We start from the raw sequence: 13,075 nt of genomic DNA on the forward strand, positions 1-13,075 counted from the left end.
TTTGTAAGGATTATTGTTGGATGTAAAACTTTCATTTTAAAACAACTTAGTGAATTTCCACTAAGAATTTTTTATCCTATTTCCTTGTCAGTATTTGTCAAGGGAACTAGATTTATTAACACTCTTTTCCATGACTGTGTAGAGAATTACTGTGTAGAAAGAATATATTTTTCCATCTAAGTGACAAAAGTGTTTGCAGCTAGCTAGGTCCTGGAAAATATCTAGAGAGGAAAAAAATGAATTTTAGTGTAAATGTCACCACTTTGTAGCCTCTGGTGTGGTAGAAAGCCCGGAATAAGACTGATTAGTTAGAGCTTTTTTATTTTGCTTTTTTCTTTCAATAAACTGTTGTTCTTTGCTTAATCCTATTAAACAATATAAGCAGAGAAGTAGAGTTAAGAGAATATTCTATTTGGTTGTGGCTTTTAATGCTTGAAGCTTATTATTTTCTTAAATTACCCTAATTTCAGTGACCTCCTATATTTAAGGTATAAGAATGCAAGAGTGACTTCAAATATTAATCATTTGTATTTGATGTATAGTGTAATTGTGGTCTGGTTAGATCAGAGAGTGCTATCTATTTTTTTCTTGGACCCCCTATGAAAAACTGTTAAATCATCAATTTTTGATTTTAGAACTGTTCAGAAAAAATAATTGGAAATTTTATGTTTCTGCATGCCTTTGTTTTCTTCCCAGGTCCAGGGGGATGAAGATATGATGCAAATCTATCAATCCATCACTTAGAAAGTGTAAAACACATGGTCTATAATGAATAGATCATTTCTCTGAAAAATAGAACTATAAAATGCTCACTATAAAAATGCTAATAAAAAATTGGACAGTTAGAAACTAGAGTTCTGTTCACAGTCAGTGTAATATTTATTGTTTGGGCTGACCAAATGAATATTAGAAATTTCATTTATTTGTGCCTTTGGGGTTAAAAGTTTTATTTTTCTTTTCAAGGGCTATTTGTTTTCTGAACCCTTGTGGTTAGGTTCATAATGACACAAAAAGATAGAAATAATCTTAAGCCAGCATCGTTTTTAAAGTTGGTTCAATAAACACAAAGATGGATTGATTTTTTTCTTTAGTACTTAGTTTTCAAAAACAAAAATCACTCTGCATGAAGTCTCTGCAGTTCACAGTCTACAGATATTTTTATATACCCAGAAAATGCCTTAAAATGCCATAGCTTTAGAAAACACTAAGACAAGATTAAAAACTATAGTTTTACTCGTGAATTTAACAGAAAAAGAAATTTATGGAAAACTATATGGAATTGTTTTAAATGGTCAAATAATACTTAGTACAGTTTTTCAACCGTCCCCTATTCAATGTTTATGTATGTCTAACATCACTTACACTTGAAGAACCAGACAAAAGGACGTGCATAAAAGCTTGTCTTCTTTCTGTAGTGTGTTTGTAACTCGTGTCTATGTGAATACATTAATATATCTACTAAGTGTGTGAAATAGAAAAAGGAAAAGTATTTGTGACAAAGAAAAAGGAGGAAAATGTTCAGGTTACTAGTACTTTTTTCCCTTCAGTTTTACTTTCATTCTCCTCTTTCATCTTCAATGTTAAAACTTTCCTTTGCGTTTTCTGAAATGTTTCAGAAATAGATTCCAACACAGCTGCCTTCTGCTCTGTTTTCTGCCTCATGTTTAGTGTAGTCAATTGCAGTATGTTATCTATAATTAACTCTCCATACTTGTAATTTCAAGAGGAGATAAGCAAAAATAATATTGCAAAAAGAAAATGAGGGAGGGCAGTTCTTGAGCTGTGGGGATCATTAATTCCCATGATTATTTATTGAGTGTTCACATTATTTATGTCCTGTGGGACCTAGAAAAATAAACATAATACATGGCTGTGCTTGAAGTTAACTGATAATCTTAGAGCAGGCATATAGGCATGAAAAATTAAAGGACATTAGGAGGAAGAACTAGATGGCACATGAGTTGCATGCTAAATGGGTAGTGCAGACGTTTTATGCTACTGGAAGTTCCAAGGACAGAGTGCTCACGTACAGTGGGTTGGAGTGTCCAGAGAAGGCCTGTGAAGGAAGTGTGAATTAAGGTGAATAGAAAAAGGAGGAAGAGCATTGTGAGGGGCAGGAAGGGAGTAAGCAGATAGGAGTTAGCAGCTATTATATTCAAGAAGTGATGACTTAACTGCCTGAAAGCCACGAAAGGAGGAGTAGCTTGGGAAAGGTGGGTTTGTTCGAGCTTGTTGAAGTGCTTGATTGCCCCCTGAAAATTCTTGAATTAAGGAGAAAGAATGAAATGTAAGAGACTGGAATACAAAGCATCCATTTGCCTCTTTGAAGCCCTCAGTAATGAAGTGAGGAGGATTGGTTGGATGCCATTTAACTTTGTGAAATGAAATTAAATTTATATCAAAATTGGGTGTTTTTGTTTGTTTTTTATGAGGAGCATCTATCCCAACTTATCAGTGTAAAGTGGGTTAACTTGCAAATGCTAAGATCTCAAGTGGTGGTAGAATGATGAAGATTCTGGGGACCGCTGATGAGAATTAGGGATAATTTGCCAGTGCTTCTTTAGCTCCGTTCAGGTGACAGGATGCTCTCCCTTCAGACAAGTGCCACGTAGTATGTCAGAAATACCCACTAAATGTTATACGCAACTAATGAAGCATCAAACTTTACATCGGAATCTGGGGATGTACTGTATGGTGATTAACACAATATAATAAAATAAAATTTAAAAAAAAATACCCACTAAATGGAAAAAAGTACTTACTCAAGATATCATACTTTAAAAGAAAAATAAAAAAGAACATCTCATTTGTTCGTTTTCTTTGTCCTTCCTACAGATTTTCTAGTCCATAGTGGATGGACACTTGGGTTGCTTCCATAGTGCTGCTGTTGTAAACAATGCTGCAATAAACATCTGGGTGCACATATTCTCTCAAATTAGTGTTTTCATATTCTTCGGGTAAATATCCAGTAGTGGAATTACTGGATCGTATGGTAATTCCATTTTAATTTTTTGAGGAACCTCCATACTGTTTTCAACAGTGGCTGTACCAGTTTGCATTCCCATGAACAGTGCACAAGGATTCTTTTTTCTCCATATCCTGTTTCTTGTGTTTTTTATTTCAGCCATTCTGACAGGTGCGAGGTGATAACCTCATTGTAGTTTTGACTGGTATTTCCCTGATGACGAGTGATGTCGAGCATCTTTTCATGTGTCTGCTGGCCATGTCTTTGGAGAAATGTCCGTGCATGTCTTCTGTCCATTTTTAATTGGATTATTTTTTGGTGTTGTATAAGTTCTTTATATATTTTGGATACTAACCCTGTATTGGATATGTCATTTGCAAATATCTTCTCCTATTCCATAGGTTGCCTTTTAGTTTTGTTGATTGTTTCCTTCACTGTGCAGAAGTTTTTTTGAGGTAGTCCCTAGTTTATTTTTGCTTTTGTTTCTTTTGCCTCAGGAGACTTATCTAGAAAAATGTTGCTCTAGTTGATGTCAGAGAAATTACTGCCTGTGCTCTCTTCTAGGATTTTTATGGTTTCAGGTCTCACATTTGGGTCCTAAATTCATTTTATTTTTGTGCATGGTGTGAGAAAGTGCTCTAGTTTCATGCTTTGTCATGTAGCTGTCCATTTTTCCCATTTACGTTTTTTGACGAGACTGCTCTGTTCACATTGCATATTCTTGGAGGTGGCCATTTTTTTAATTTCCAGAGCTTATCATGGTGTCTAACACATTTTATGGACTCATAAAATGTTGATTAAAATGAATGAATGTAACCGTGGTGACCTATTCACCAGGAAGGTTTAGCAAGGGTAATATGACACTTACTCTAATCACTTACATTTCTGTAAATAAATTGGTATCCTGGTCTAAGCCCACCTTTTATTAATACTCATTGAGCCAGTCTTCTGAAATCTGACCTTGGGATTATAACAAGATGTAAAGTTTTGGCTGGAATAATAATCAATAGTCAGTTTTTTTTTTTTTTAACCTCTTAAGTTTTGATGTATCTACTGTGCTATGGAAGCTGTATGTAGACTAGCAGGGAGTTTAGCTATTCCTCTCAGGACTCTAGATTGCTGCCTCCTACTTAATGTGAACTGCCACTTGTTAGTAAGCACAGGTTTGAGAGGTTAAGAACCAAGTGAGGTTTAAAATTACATGGTTCCCCCTGGCTACCTTTACTTCTTCCACATTATATACCATATTTGGTACCAGATTTGACTGATGTGCACGAGAGGACGTTAAAAATGACACACTGAGAAGAATTCTTATGAAGCGTTAACTTAGAACTCAATATGTAGCACATATGGAAGAAAAAAGCGGGCTGTTTTTTATTTAAAAACAGAACAAAATAGGGCACCTGGGTGGCTCAGTTGGTTAAGTGTCCTGTTCCACTGTTGATTTTGGCTCAGGTCATGATCTCAGGGTTGTGAGATCGAGCCCCAGCTCTGTGCTGGGCATGGAGTCTGCTTGAGATTCTCTTTGTCTCTCTCCCTTTGCCCCTCCCCACTGTTTACTTGCTCACTCTCTAAACACACACACACACACACACACACACACCCCTAACACTTGTCTGGTATTTAGAGAGGTAATCTGTATAAGATTAATTAAGTACAGGACGCCTGGGTGGCTCAGTCGGTTAAACGTCTGCCTTCGGCTCAGGTCATGATCCCAGGGTCCTTGGGATCGAGTTCCGTGTCGGGCTCCCTGCTCAGCAGAGAGTCTGCTTCTCCTTCTCCCTCTCCCTGCTGCTCCCCTTGCTTGTGCGAGCGTGCTCTCTCTCTGTCAAAAAAAAAAAAAAAAGATTAAGTACAGTGCCTTTTCTCCTCCCAAACCTATTTTTATTTCATTTCTGGTGTATAGCTCTTATTTGATTTGTTTCCATTTTAAATGTTTAATCACATTTTAAAGCATTTAATTCAGAAAGATTATATATTATAGGAAAACAAGATTGATTCTTAATTTGTAAAAGATAAGGGTTTGGAGAGTATTATATTACTAAAAGTGAAGTGATTATTTAATATTCAAAACTTTATAAAAATACTGTAGGTAAAAAATCTAAAGTCCTCATTTTAAAATGTTACATTTACACATTTGGAGGGAGCATTTTTATAATAACTTTAAAAACAAAAAAATTTTTAACTTCTTAATACTTATTTACTTTAAATAGTGTTGTACATGCCAGGAAGTACAAGCCTTTTGGGGTTTTGTTATCCCAAACTGCTTAATGAGTGGAATTGAGGTACATCTTTTGGGGTGTTGTCATTGTTGTTTGAAGTTTGGTGCTTTCAAGAGCATTTCTGTGTAACAACTTTTACTGATCCCAGAACATGGCATGGATGCTCCCATTTCCCCTCTTCAGTCCTTCCTTCTCCTTTTTGAGAGTCACCTCTTCCCATCTTCCCATTCAAACCCAGCTTCTGGACCTTTCTACTCTGGGCCATAATCATTTCCCCCTTTTCTGAACTTGAAGTCTGTGGTCACCCCCTCTGACACCTAATAGGTGCTTGAGCGCAAGCACGGTTTTCCCTGTCTGCTGGCATGTAGTCCCCCTCCCATGCCTACATCTCTGCTTCCGTTGTCCTGTGCAGAATGAGTCACATCCCAGTGAGAAACAGTGACTGCCCACTGATGGAGGTTGCCTCCCTTCCCATACCTCTTCTAGACAGTCATGTGTCCACGCCCCTCAGCTGGTAGAGCTAGAAATCCCACTGGAGGCCGGGGAGGGAACGGGGCGGGTAAACCCCACCGGTCGCACGACTGACTTCTCCTCCAAGCCTGGATGGGCACGTGCAAGCCGAGCAGAGTTTGGACCTGTATCCTCTGGCCCATCCCAGTCTGCTTCCATGAGTATCATTTTCCATTCTTTATTCTGATTTTCTTAACACTTCTTTTTGTCAGTCTTTGACTATTTCTGGCTCCTGGCTTTACATAAATCTCAGATTCCCGAACTCATTAGGTTTCTCTCAGAACTTTTCAAGCTTTATTTTGGTTCCAGCAGTGTCCTCTAAACAAAGTCACCATTCATGAGAAAGGGGTGAAGTTGAGCCTTTCAGCAAGAATTATGTAGTCACAGGTTTATCCTATTCGTGCAGCAGTTTGATTATCAAAATCTGGCCTCAGCCTTGAAGGCTCAGTGTGGTGAATGTGCATGTCTGTAGAGGTTCAGTGTTCTAGAACCGTATCCTTTATTCAGCATATTGCTAATTTTTTCTAATTATGGCAGAGGTAGAACTTTCTACCTTTTCAGAAACATGTGCTTGTGCTGATAGTGTCATCATTGATCAATATGATAATGTATAGTAAGACCTATAATCAGATGAACTGGTTGTCAAATATATACCATTTTTTTTCCCTCTTCTACATTTCCTCCTGATTAACCTTCACCCACCTCTTAGACCATGGTCACACTCAGATTGCCAGATATGTGTTAGGAAGATTCATATTCAGTCTTTTGAAAAAATACACTGTACTCAGAATTCTATTCCACTGATCTCTCATGAAATTACTCGTTTTCCTGGAAGGGGTTGATGCTTGGAGATGATGTGAGTGGAGAAGGCAACTGCCTGCGTGGATTATCCCTAAAAAATAGTGACAAAAAGGCCTGGTAAACAGCTGTAGTCGAAGATTTTTCTCTTTTTCAACTAATCAAGATCAGTTGTTGATAGCTATCTGGAATGCTCCTGTATTAAAAAGGAATTTCAGAACCTGCCTACTTTAGCATGCTAGAATGGATTAGTGGCAAATTACTCTGCAGTAGGAAGTGAAAATGTCTGTAGTCCCTCCATGTATCTGTCATACTTCAGTCCAGCCTTCATTTTACTGACAGGGAGACCAACATCCAGAGAATTGAATTAACTTCAGTGGGATCACATAGTTAGTGGGTGAAACTTGAGGCACAATTTTGGTTTTCTAGTTTTTCTTCTAGGGTGTTGTTCCCTGAACTGAATAAAGTAGATTGTATGTGTCTTTCTTAAAAGATGTTTTAGTTCTTCTACAGAGGAAATATAGTGACTTAAAAAATATTTCCCCTGCAGTAAGGTGTTATATGCATGTTAAAATGTATCAGAGTATCAACTAGTTATTATTTTGCCCAACTGGTGATTTAGTTATGTAAAATCTGATCCCATTTGAATGTACAGACAAAACATTTGACTTTACAAAGGTGGGAACATGACCCAAAATATGGTAACTTGAGTACTTCTTTACTGAACATTTAAAAAAGTAATCATCCATGTTAATGCAGAATGAGAAACATGGTATGTCTCTTGTAGGAATGATTCTAGAAGATCCCTGGAGATAAGAGTTATAATTTATTCAGTTAGTTTTAAATTCAAATAGTATAATTTAGTATTTCAGTGGATGGTTAAGTACTTCGACTTTTTATTTATTTTTTAAAGATTTTATTTATTTAGAGAGAGAGAGGGGGCAGCGGCAGAAGGAGAAGCAGGCTCCCCACTGACAGGGAGCCTGATGCGGGACTCAGTCCTAGGACTCTGGGATCATAACCTGAGTGAGTGGAAGACAGACGCTTAACCAACTGAGCCACCGAGGCATCCCAACTTTTAAAAGATTTGTTAAAGTATAGTTACATATAGTAAAACTCCTTAAGGATAAAGTTTTCACAGATGTCCACGGTGTATAACAGTCAACATAGAACACTCCCGTCACCCCCGAAAAATTCCCTTGTGACCCTTTCTCTAGCAACCACTGAACAAAATAATTTTGCCTTTTCGGAAAGGCACATAAATGGAGTCATACAGTATGTAGCATTTTGAGTCAGTTTAATTTCTCTTAGCATATATTTTTGAGATTTATCCAAGTTGTTGAACGTATCTTTAGTTCCTTTCTATTGCTGACACCCATTTCGTTGAGTAAGCATCCCACAGTTTGTTTAGCCATTCACTCGTTGATAGACATTTGGGTCATTTGCAGTTGTGAATTATTGTGAATAAAGCTACCATAAATATTTACGTACAGATCTGAGGCTGCTTGTTTTGGTCTTGGGTAAATATGTGGGGATGGGATTGCTGAGTTGTGCGGAGCGTGTTAATTTTGTAAAAACTGCTGGTATGGCTGTGCCATTTTTTTATTCTTAATAGCCATGTATTGAGAAGTCGTCTTTTTCTTGGCGTTATCTTCAGAAGAGTAGAGAATTTTAAGCTTCAGGATTTTTGCATCTTTATCTTTTTGTTATAAAATCAACTCAGGTCTATTGTAATAAGTTAAAGAATATTAAGATATATTTTTCCTTTTGAATCTACCTTTGTAGTATTTAATACTCTAGTGAAAGGGAAAAATTTAATGTTACATGCAAAGATAAAATTTCTGCTACAAGAAACATATTTTGAAAGTTTCCTTTGTATTTTAGAAGTAAAATTTCTCTTCATGTTTAAGGGGTAATTACAAAAAGAAAAAAAAAGAATAACCTGGTAAATACTCCATTTTAATTTGTTTTGCTTTCCTTTTATTTTAGTGTCATTCAAGATAAATTCTGTGGGATTATAAACATCTCAGTGGAGGGCCTACATGATGTCATGACAGAAGATCCTGAAACAGGAACTTATAAAGAGTAGGTGGATCATTTAATTAATTGCACTTGAACTGGGGCGGGGTGTGGTGGAGTAGTTATGTCCTACATGGTTTTTGTTTACTGCCCCCAAATAAGTACAGTGTGGTGACTTCTTAGATTTTGTCTTTTATAAAGAAAATTTTGCATTTGTTTTGCCTGTAATTAGTTTGATCTTGCGATCACCCTAACTTGTTAAAGTGGAATGAGAAGTTGGATTTCTTTAACAATAATTTTATGATTTGACTAAGTTGGCTCATGACATTAGGTTTTTATGTTAGCTTGTAAATGACTTTTTAAAGATATTTTTAATGTGTTATTTTTTTCAATTAACAAAGTTCCCCTGCCCATCAGGCAAGTTACGGGGAAAAGAGGATTGGTAAGCATCCTGTATCTGTATTTGCCTGATAGAAGCATCCCTGGCACCTTTACATATTAGAGTCACATGGTACTTGCCAGTTTTAAAAGAGAACTGTAAAATGACATTTTTTGTGAGAATAGTTATCATGTTATCAAGGATGCTGATAGTCTCATCCTTCTAGAACTATTAATTTGAAATTTCTTTTCATTGTGTCCTTTATAGATAGAATTGCTGTACCTTTTCCCTTATTATTGTTAATAACAGGCGTGTGTTATAGTATGATAAGCAAGACTTAATGAGATTTGAGGCTGCTTGACTTTACATCAATAGTATACTGAGCCTTCTTTCTTTGTTTTTTAAAAAGAATCTGTGGGAGATGGGAAAGATTGCTATTTGTATCCCATTTTGTTGAAAAACATGGAAAGCAAATTTGTGTTATTGGATCTTATTAAACATATGTAGACATAATGTGTCTGGCATTAAGTTTGCTTTCAAGAATATAAGCGTTCAGATGAGGTAGAAACTTCACACTTCTCTGATTACAACCAAAATAAGAAGCCATGCATGTAGGCAGGTTTTTTTCAGGTTTTTTTTAAAGTTAGCGTAGCGTTTATGGCACATGACTATAAATATTGTGTATTTATGCATAATATGTGACAAAGTTTACAACTATTTGAGAAATATTTAGGACATAATCAAATGTTCCTCGTCCTCTTTGGAGTATATAATTTAGTTAGGGGGAGGATGTGTCTAATAGCACAATGAAAACACTAGTAATGAGTAAAGGCAATTATGTATGTTTCGAACAAAGCACACAAAACAGTAGAATTCTAGCTTGTGCTTTAATAGAAAGAGAAGTAGTCACTGTGTGTTAGAGTCTTCAGGAAGGGATAGGACTTAGGATACAGGAAATGGACATAAATATAACATGGTCTAAGTAGAAGGGATGAGAGTCAGGAAGTTGTTAGAAATAAAGTTTAGAAATTAGTGTAGTTTCACTATTTTCAGGATTAGGATACAGAGGCTTGGAAAAGTGCAGTGACTCAGCAGATGAGTGGAGGAGTCAAGACTAGAACCATGGTGTTCTGACTCGTGATGCCAAGCTCAGCCAGGAAGAAAGTTTTGGTTTGGAAGGGGAAAATGTTGGGCATAAGGAAAGCAGACTGAGTAGGAGACCATGATTGGGATCCAGATTACAAAGGCCTAGACTTGAGGGCTATGGTGCCTGGGTAGCTGGGATGTAAAACCACCGTTTTCTTCCCCAGAATTGTTTGGTCACTGCTTTTTACCCTGGGGTGGAATTTGGCATATGGAAGCACAGCGAGTGTGAGAAACTATTTTCCTGTGTTTTCTAGGTTTCTAAAAGAGATTAGACTGGATCTCTGATGATCTTCCTATTCTATAATTCTGTGAACTGCATAGAGTTCTTCTTCTTCTTCTTTTTTATTTTTTTTGTAAACTACATAGAGTCCCAAAAATTATGGTCCATCAGACTATAGGGTATAAATAGACTTCCAGAAAAGGGCGCACGAGAAACGTAAAATATTTACTTATGTAGCTAATTTATTCTCCAGCTTCCCCTTCCTGTTTATTGGAACAGTTTATTCAAAGAAAGTTAATATTTTTAGTTCTGTTGAATTCCTGTTGTATTCTCAGTATAGAATAAATTAGAGCAAAGGGAGAAAACTCTGTGTTGTTGTTGTTGTTTTTTTTACCTGTATAAGTAGTATACTAGTCAGTGTTTTCCATATAGACAGAATCAATAGGAGATATATGGAGAGAGAGAGCATGCCAGAAAGAGATATTTATGTTATATATTTATAATAACATAAATGTAAATAGATTTATTATAAAAAGTTGGCTCATGCAATTATGGAGGCTGAGAAGTCCCAAGATCTCCAATTGGCAAACTAAAGTATAGTTTCGGTTAAAGTCCAAAGACCTAAAAGCAGGAGGGCCAGTGGTGTAGTTCTAGTCTGTGTCACAAAGCCAGAGAAAACTGATGTTCCAACTAAAAGGCAGAGAGTGTGAATTCTGTTTTAATTAGACCTTTTGTTCTATTCAGGCCTTCAATGGATTGATTGAGACTCACCCACGTTGGGGAGGGCAATCTGTTGTATTCACTGTACAAATTCACATGTTAATCTCATCTAGAAACCACCCGGAATACTATTAACCAATTATCTGGGCATCCTGTGGTCCAATCAAGGTGATAGACTTAACCACAGTAATGAAGCCTGGTTGACAGATCATCTCTTTATTCAGACTTGTTTATGCCAGACATTGTGCTGTGTGAGGAAGCAGCCGAGGCTCTGTCACTACCTAGAAGGGGAAATGGGGACCAGTGGAGCAATGCCAGCTACAGAAGAAGGGTTTTGGGGAAACTGCGAATAACTTCTGAGAATATGTAGTGGATTAGAGCCGACTAGTAAAGTAACTTGAAAAGGATTTTGGACTAGCTTGTGTAGTCAGTGGAGGTTCATTTGGCAGTTTTAAAGTGTGGAAGTACAAAGAACAGATTTATATGGCAGAAGAGTCAGTTGATTGCATTGTAGAGGATGACAGGGAGGGGTAGAAAGGCTCACACTGAGTGGTCTTAGACCATTGAAACACCTTGTTAAATATGCACATTTCCCTTCCCCAGTCCAGACCTTTGGGGCTAGAGCAGTAGAACCTGCTTTGTAAACAGGAACCCTGGACGATTCACATGCCCTTTAAAAATTGAGAATGTACTCCTGGGAGATGGAGAAACCCTCCAAGTAGCTGTTATAGTACTGTTGATATGAATTTGAGAGAGACTGTGGAAGAAGGATTGGCAGGAAATGATGACAGGTGGGTGTGGCTAGAGAGTTGACAAGTATTTATAGTTTGGGGGACATGACATACATAAATTTTTTAAGATAATGGTGCTTACACCTAACAACCTATATCTATTTTTATGTTTCAATATGTCTTCATAACTGTATTCTCATAGGCTTTTGAAAATTACAAGTAATATTTTATGTGGGAAAAATGGAGGTGGGTTTTTGTTTGCTTTTAAGATGGTATTGTTTTTTTACATAGTGGAAAAGGTTATCTTCCAAGATAAATGGGTAGTTAATAGTTGACTGTTACTGATCTTGATACTGGTGTTTCTTAAGAATGGCATACAAAATGAATCCATTTAGAAGAAAGAAGAGTTCTATTTTCAGAGATTAAGAATCTGGATTTTTTTCTTTTTTTAATTGGACTATAATTGGCATGTAACATTATATTAGTTTTAGGTGTACAACATAATGATTCGGTATTTGTGTTTATTGTGAAATGATCACCACAGTAAGTCTAGTTAACATCCATCATCATACATAGTTAGTAATTTTTTTTCTTGTAATGAGGATTTTTAAGGTTAATTCTCTAAGCACCTTTCAAATATGCAATACAGTGTTATTAACTATAGTTACCGTGCTATATATCATATTTCCATGACTTACTTATTTTATACCTGGAAAGTTGCATCGTTTGACCCCTTTACCCATTTTGTCCACCCCCCGCACTCTCTCAACTCTGGCAACCACTATTCTGTTCTCTCTCTAAATTTTGTCTTTAGTTTGATGTAGAGTTCCACATGTGTATTTTTACTCCTGTTGCCTTTGCTTTGGAGTCAGATCCAAAAAAATCATCACCCGAGGACTGATGTCAGGAGCTTACCACTTAAGTTTTCTTCTCGGAGTTTGATGGTTTTAGGTCTTAACATTCAAGTCTTTAATCCGTTTGGGGTTAATTTTTGTGTAAGGTGTAAGATAATGGTCCAGTTTCATTCTTTTGCATTGATTTCTTTATATATTTGCATTTTAGTTAGTACAGTTAATTCATTAAGCCAGGAAAATATATTAATGAGGCTTGAGATTTGCCTTCTACTTCTCATCGGTTAGAGTGGTTTTCCTTTTTTTCCTGAAATAATATTTTGTTTTTAGGCACATTGGGAAATGAAATTGACAACCCCTTGCCAAAGTTTGGGAAGTACAAAGAAAGGATTCAGCCAGCATTTTCATGTATAAGTGTCTAGAATTTCTTAAATGTGCTCCTGTCGAAAGCAGTCATGGTTAGCGGAATAAGATTGCCATGATTGTCGAGCCACTGTCACTAGGGCTGGAATCA

The 13,075-nt window shown here is 36.6% G+C and overlaps 1 protein-coding gene across 1 annotated transcript in view; it reads left to right on the forward strand.

The window, feature by feature from the left end:
* The window catches only part of IPO11 (importin 11), a 191,904-nt gene that overhangs the window by 147,394 nt on the left and 31,435 nt on the right, over positions 1 to 13,075 (forward strand). Inside the window, exon 28 of the mRNA XM_034655635.1 lies at positions 8,485 to 8,580. Within this exon, the coding sequence (XP_034511526.1) occupies positions 8,485 to 8,580 (96 nt within the window). The remainder of the gene's footprint in view (positions 1 to 8,484; positions 8,581 to 13,075) is intronic.

This window comes from Ailuropoda melanoleuca, chromosome 3 (genome assembly GCF_002007445.2).
Source record: "Ailuropoda melanoleuca isolate Jingjing chromosome 3, ASM200744v2, whole genome shotgun sequence".
Lineage (NCBI taxonomy): Eukaryota > Metazoa > Chordata > Mammalia > Carnivora > Ursidae > Ailuropoda > Ailuropoda melanoleuca.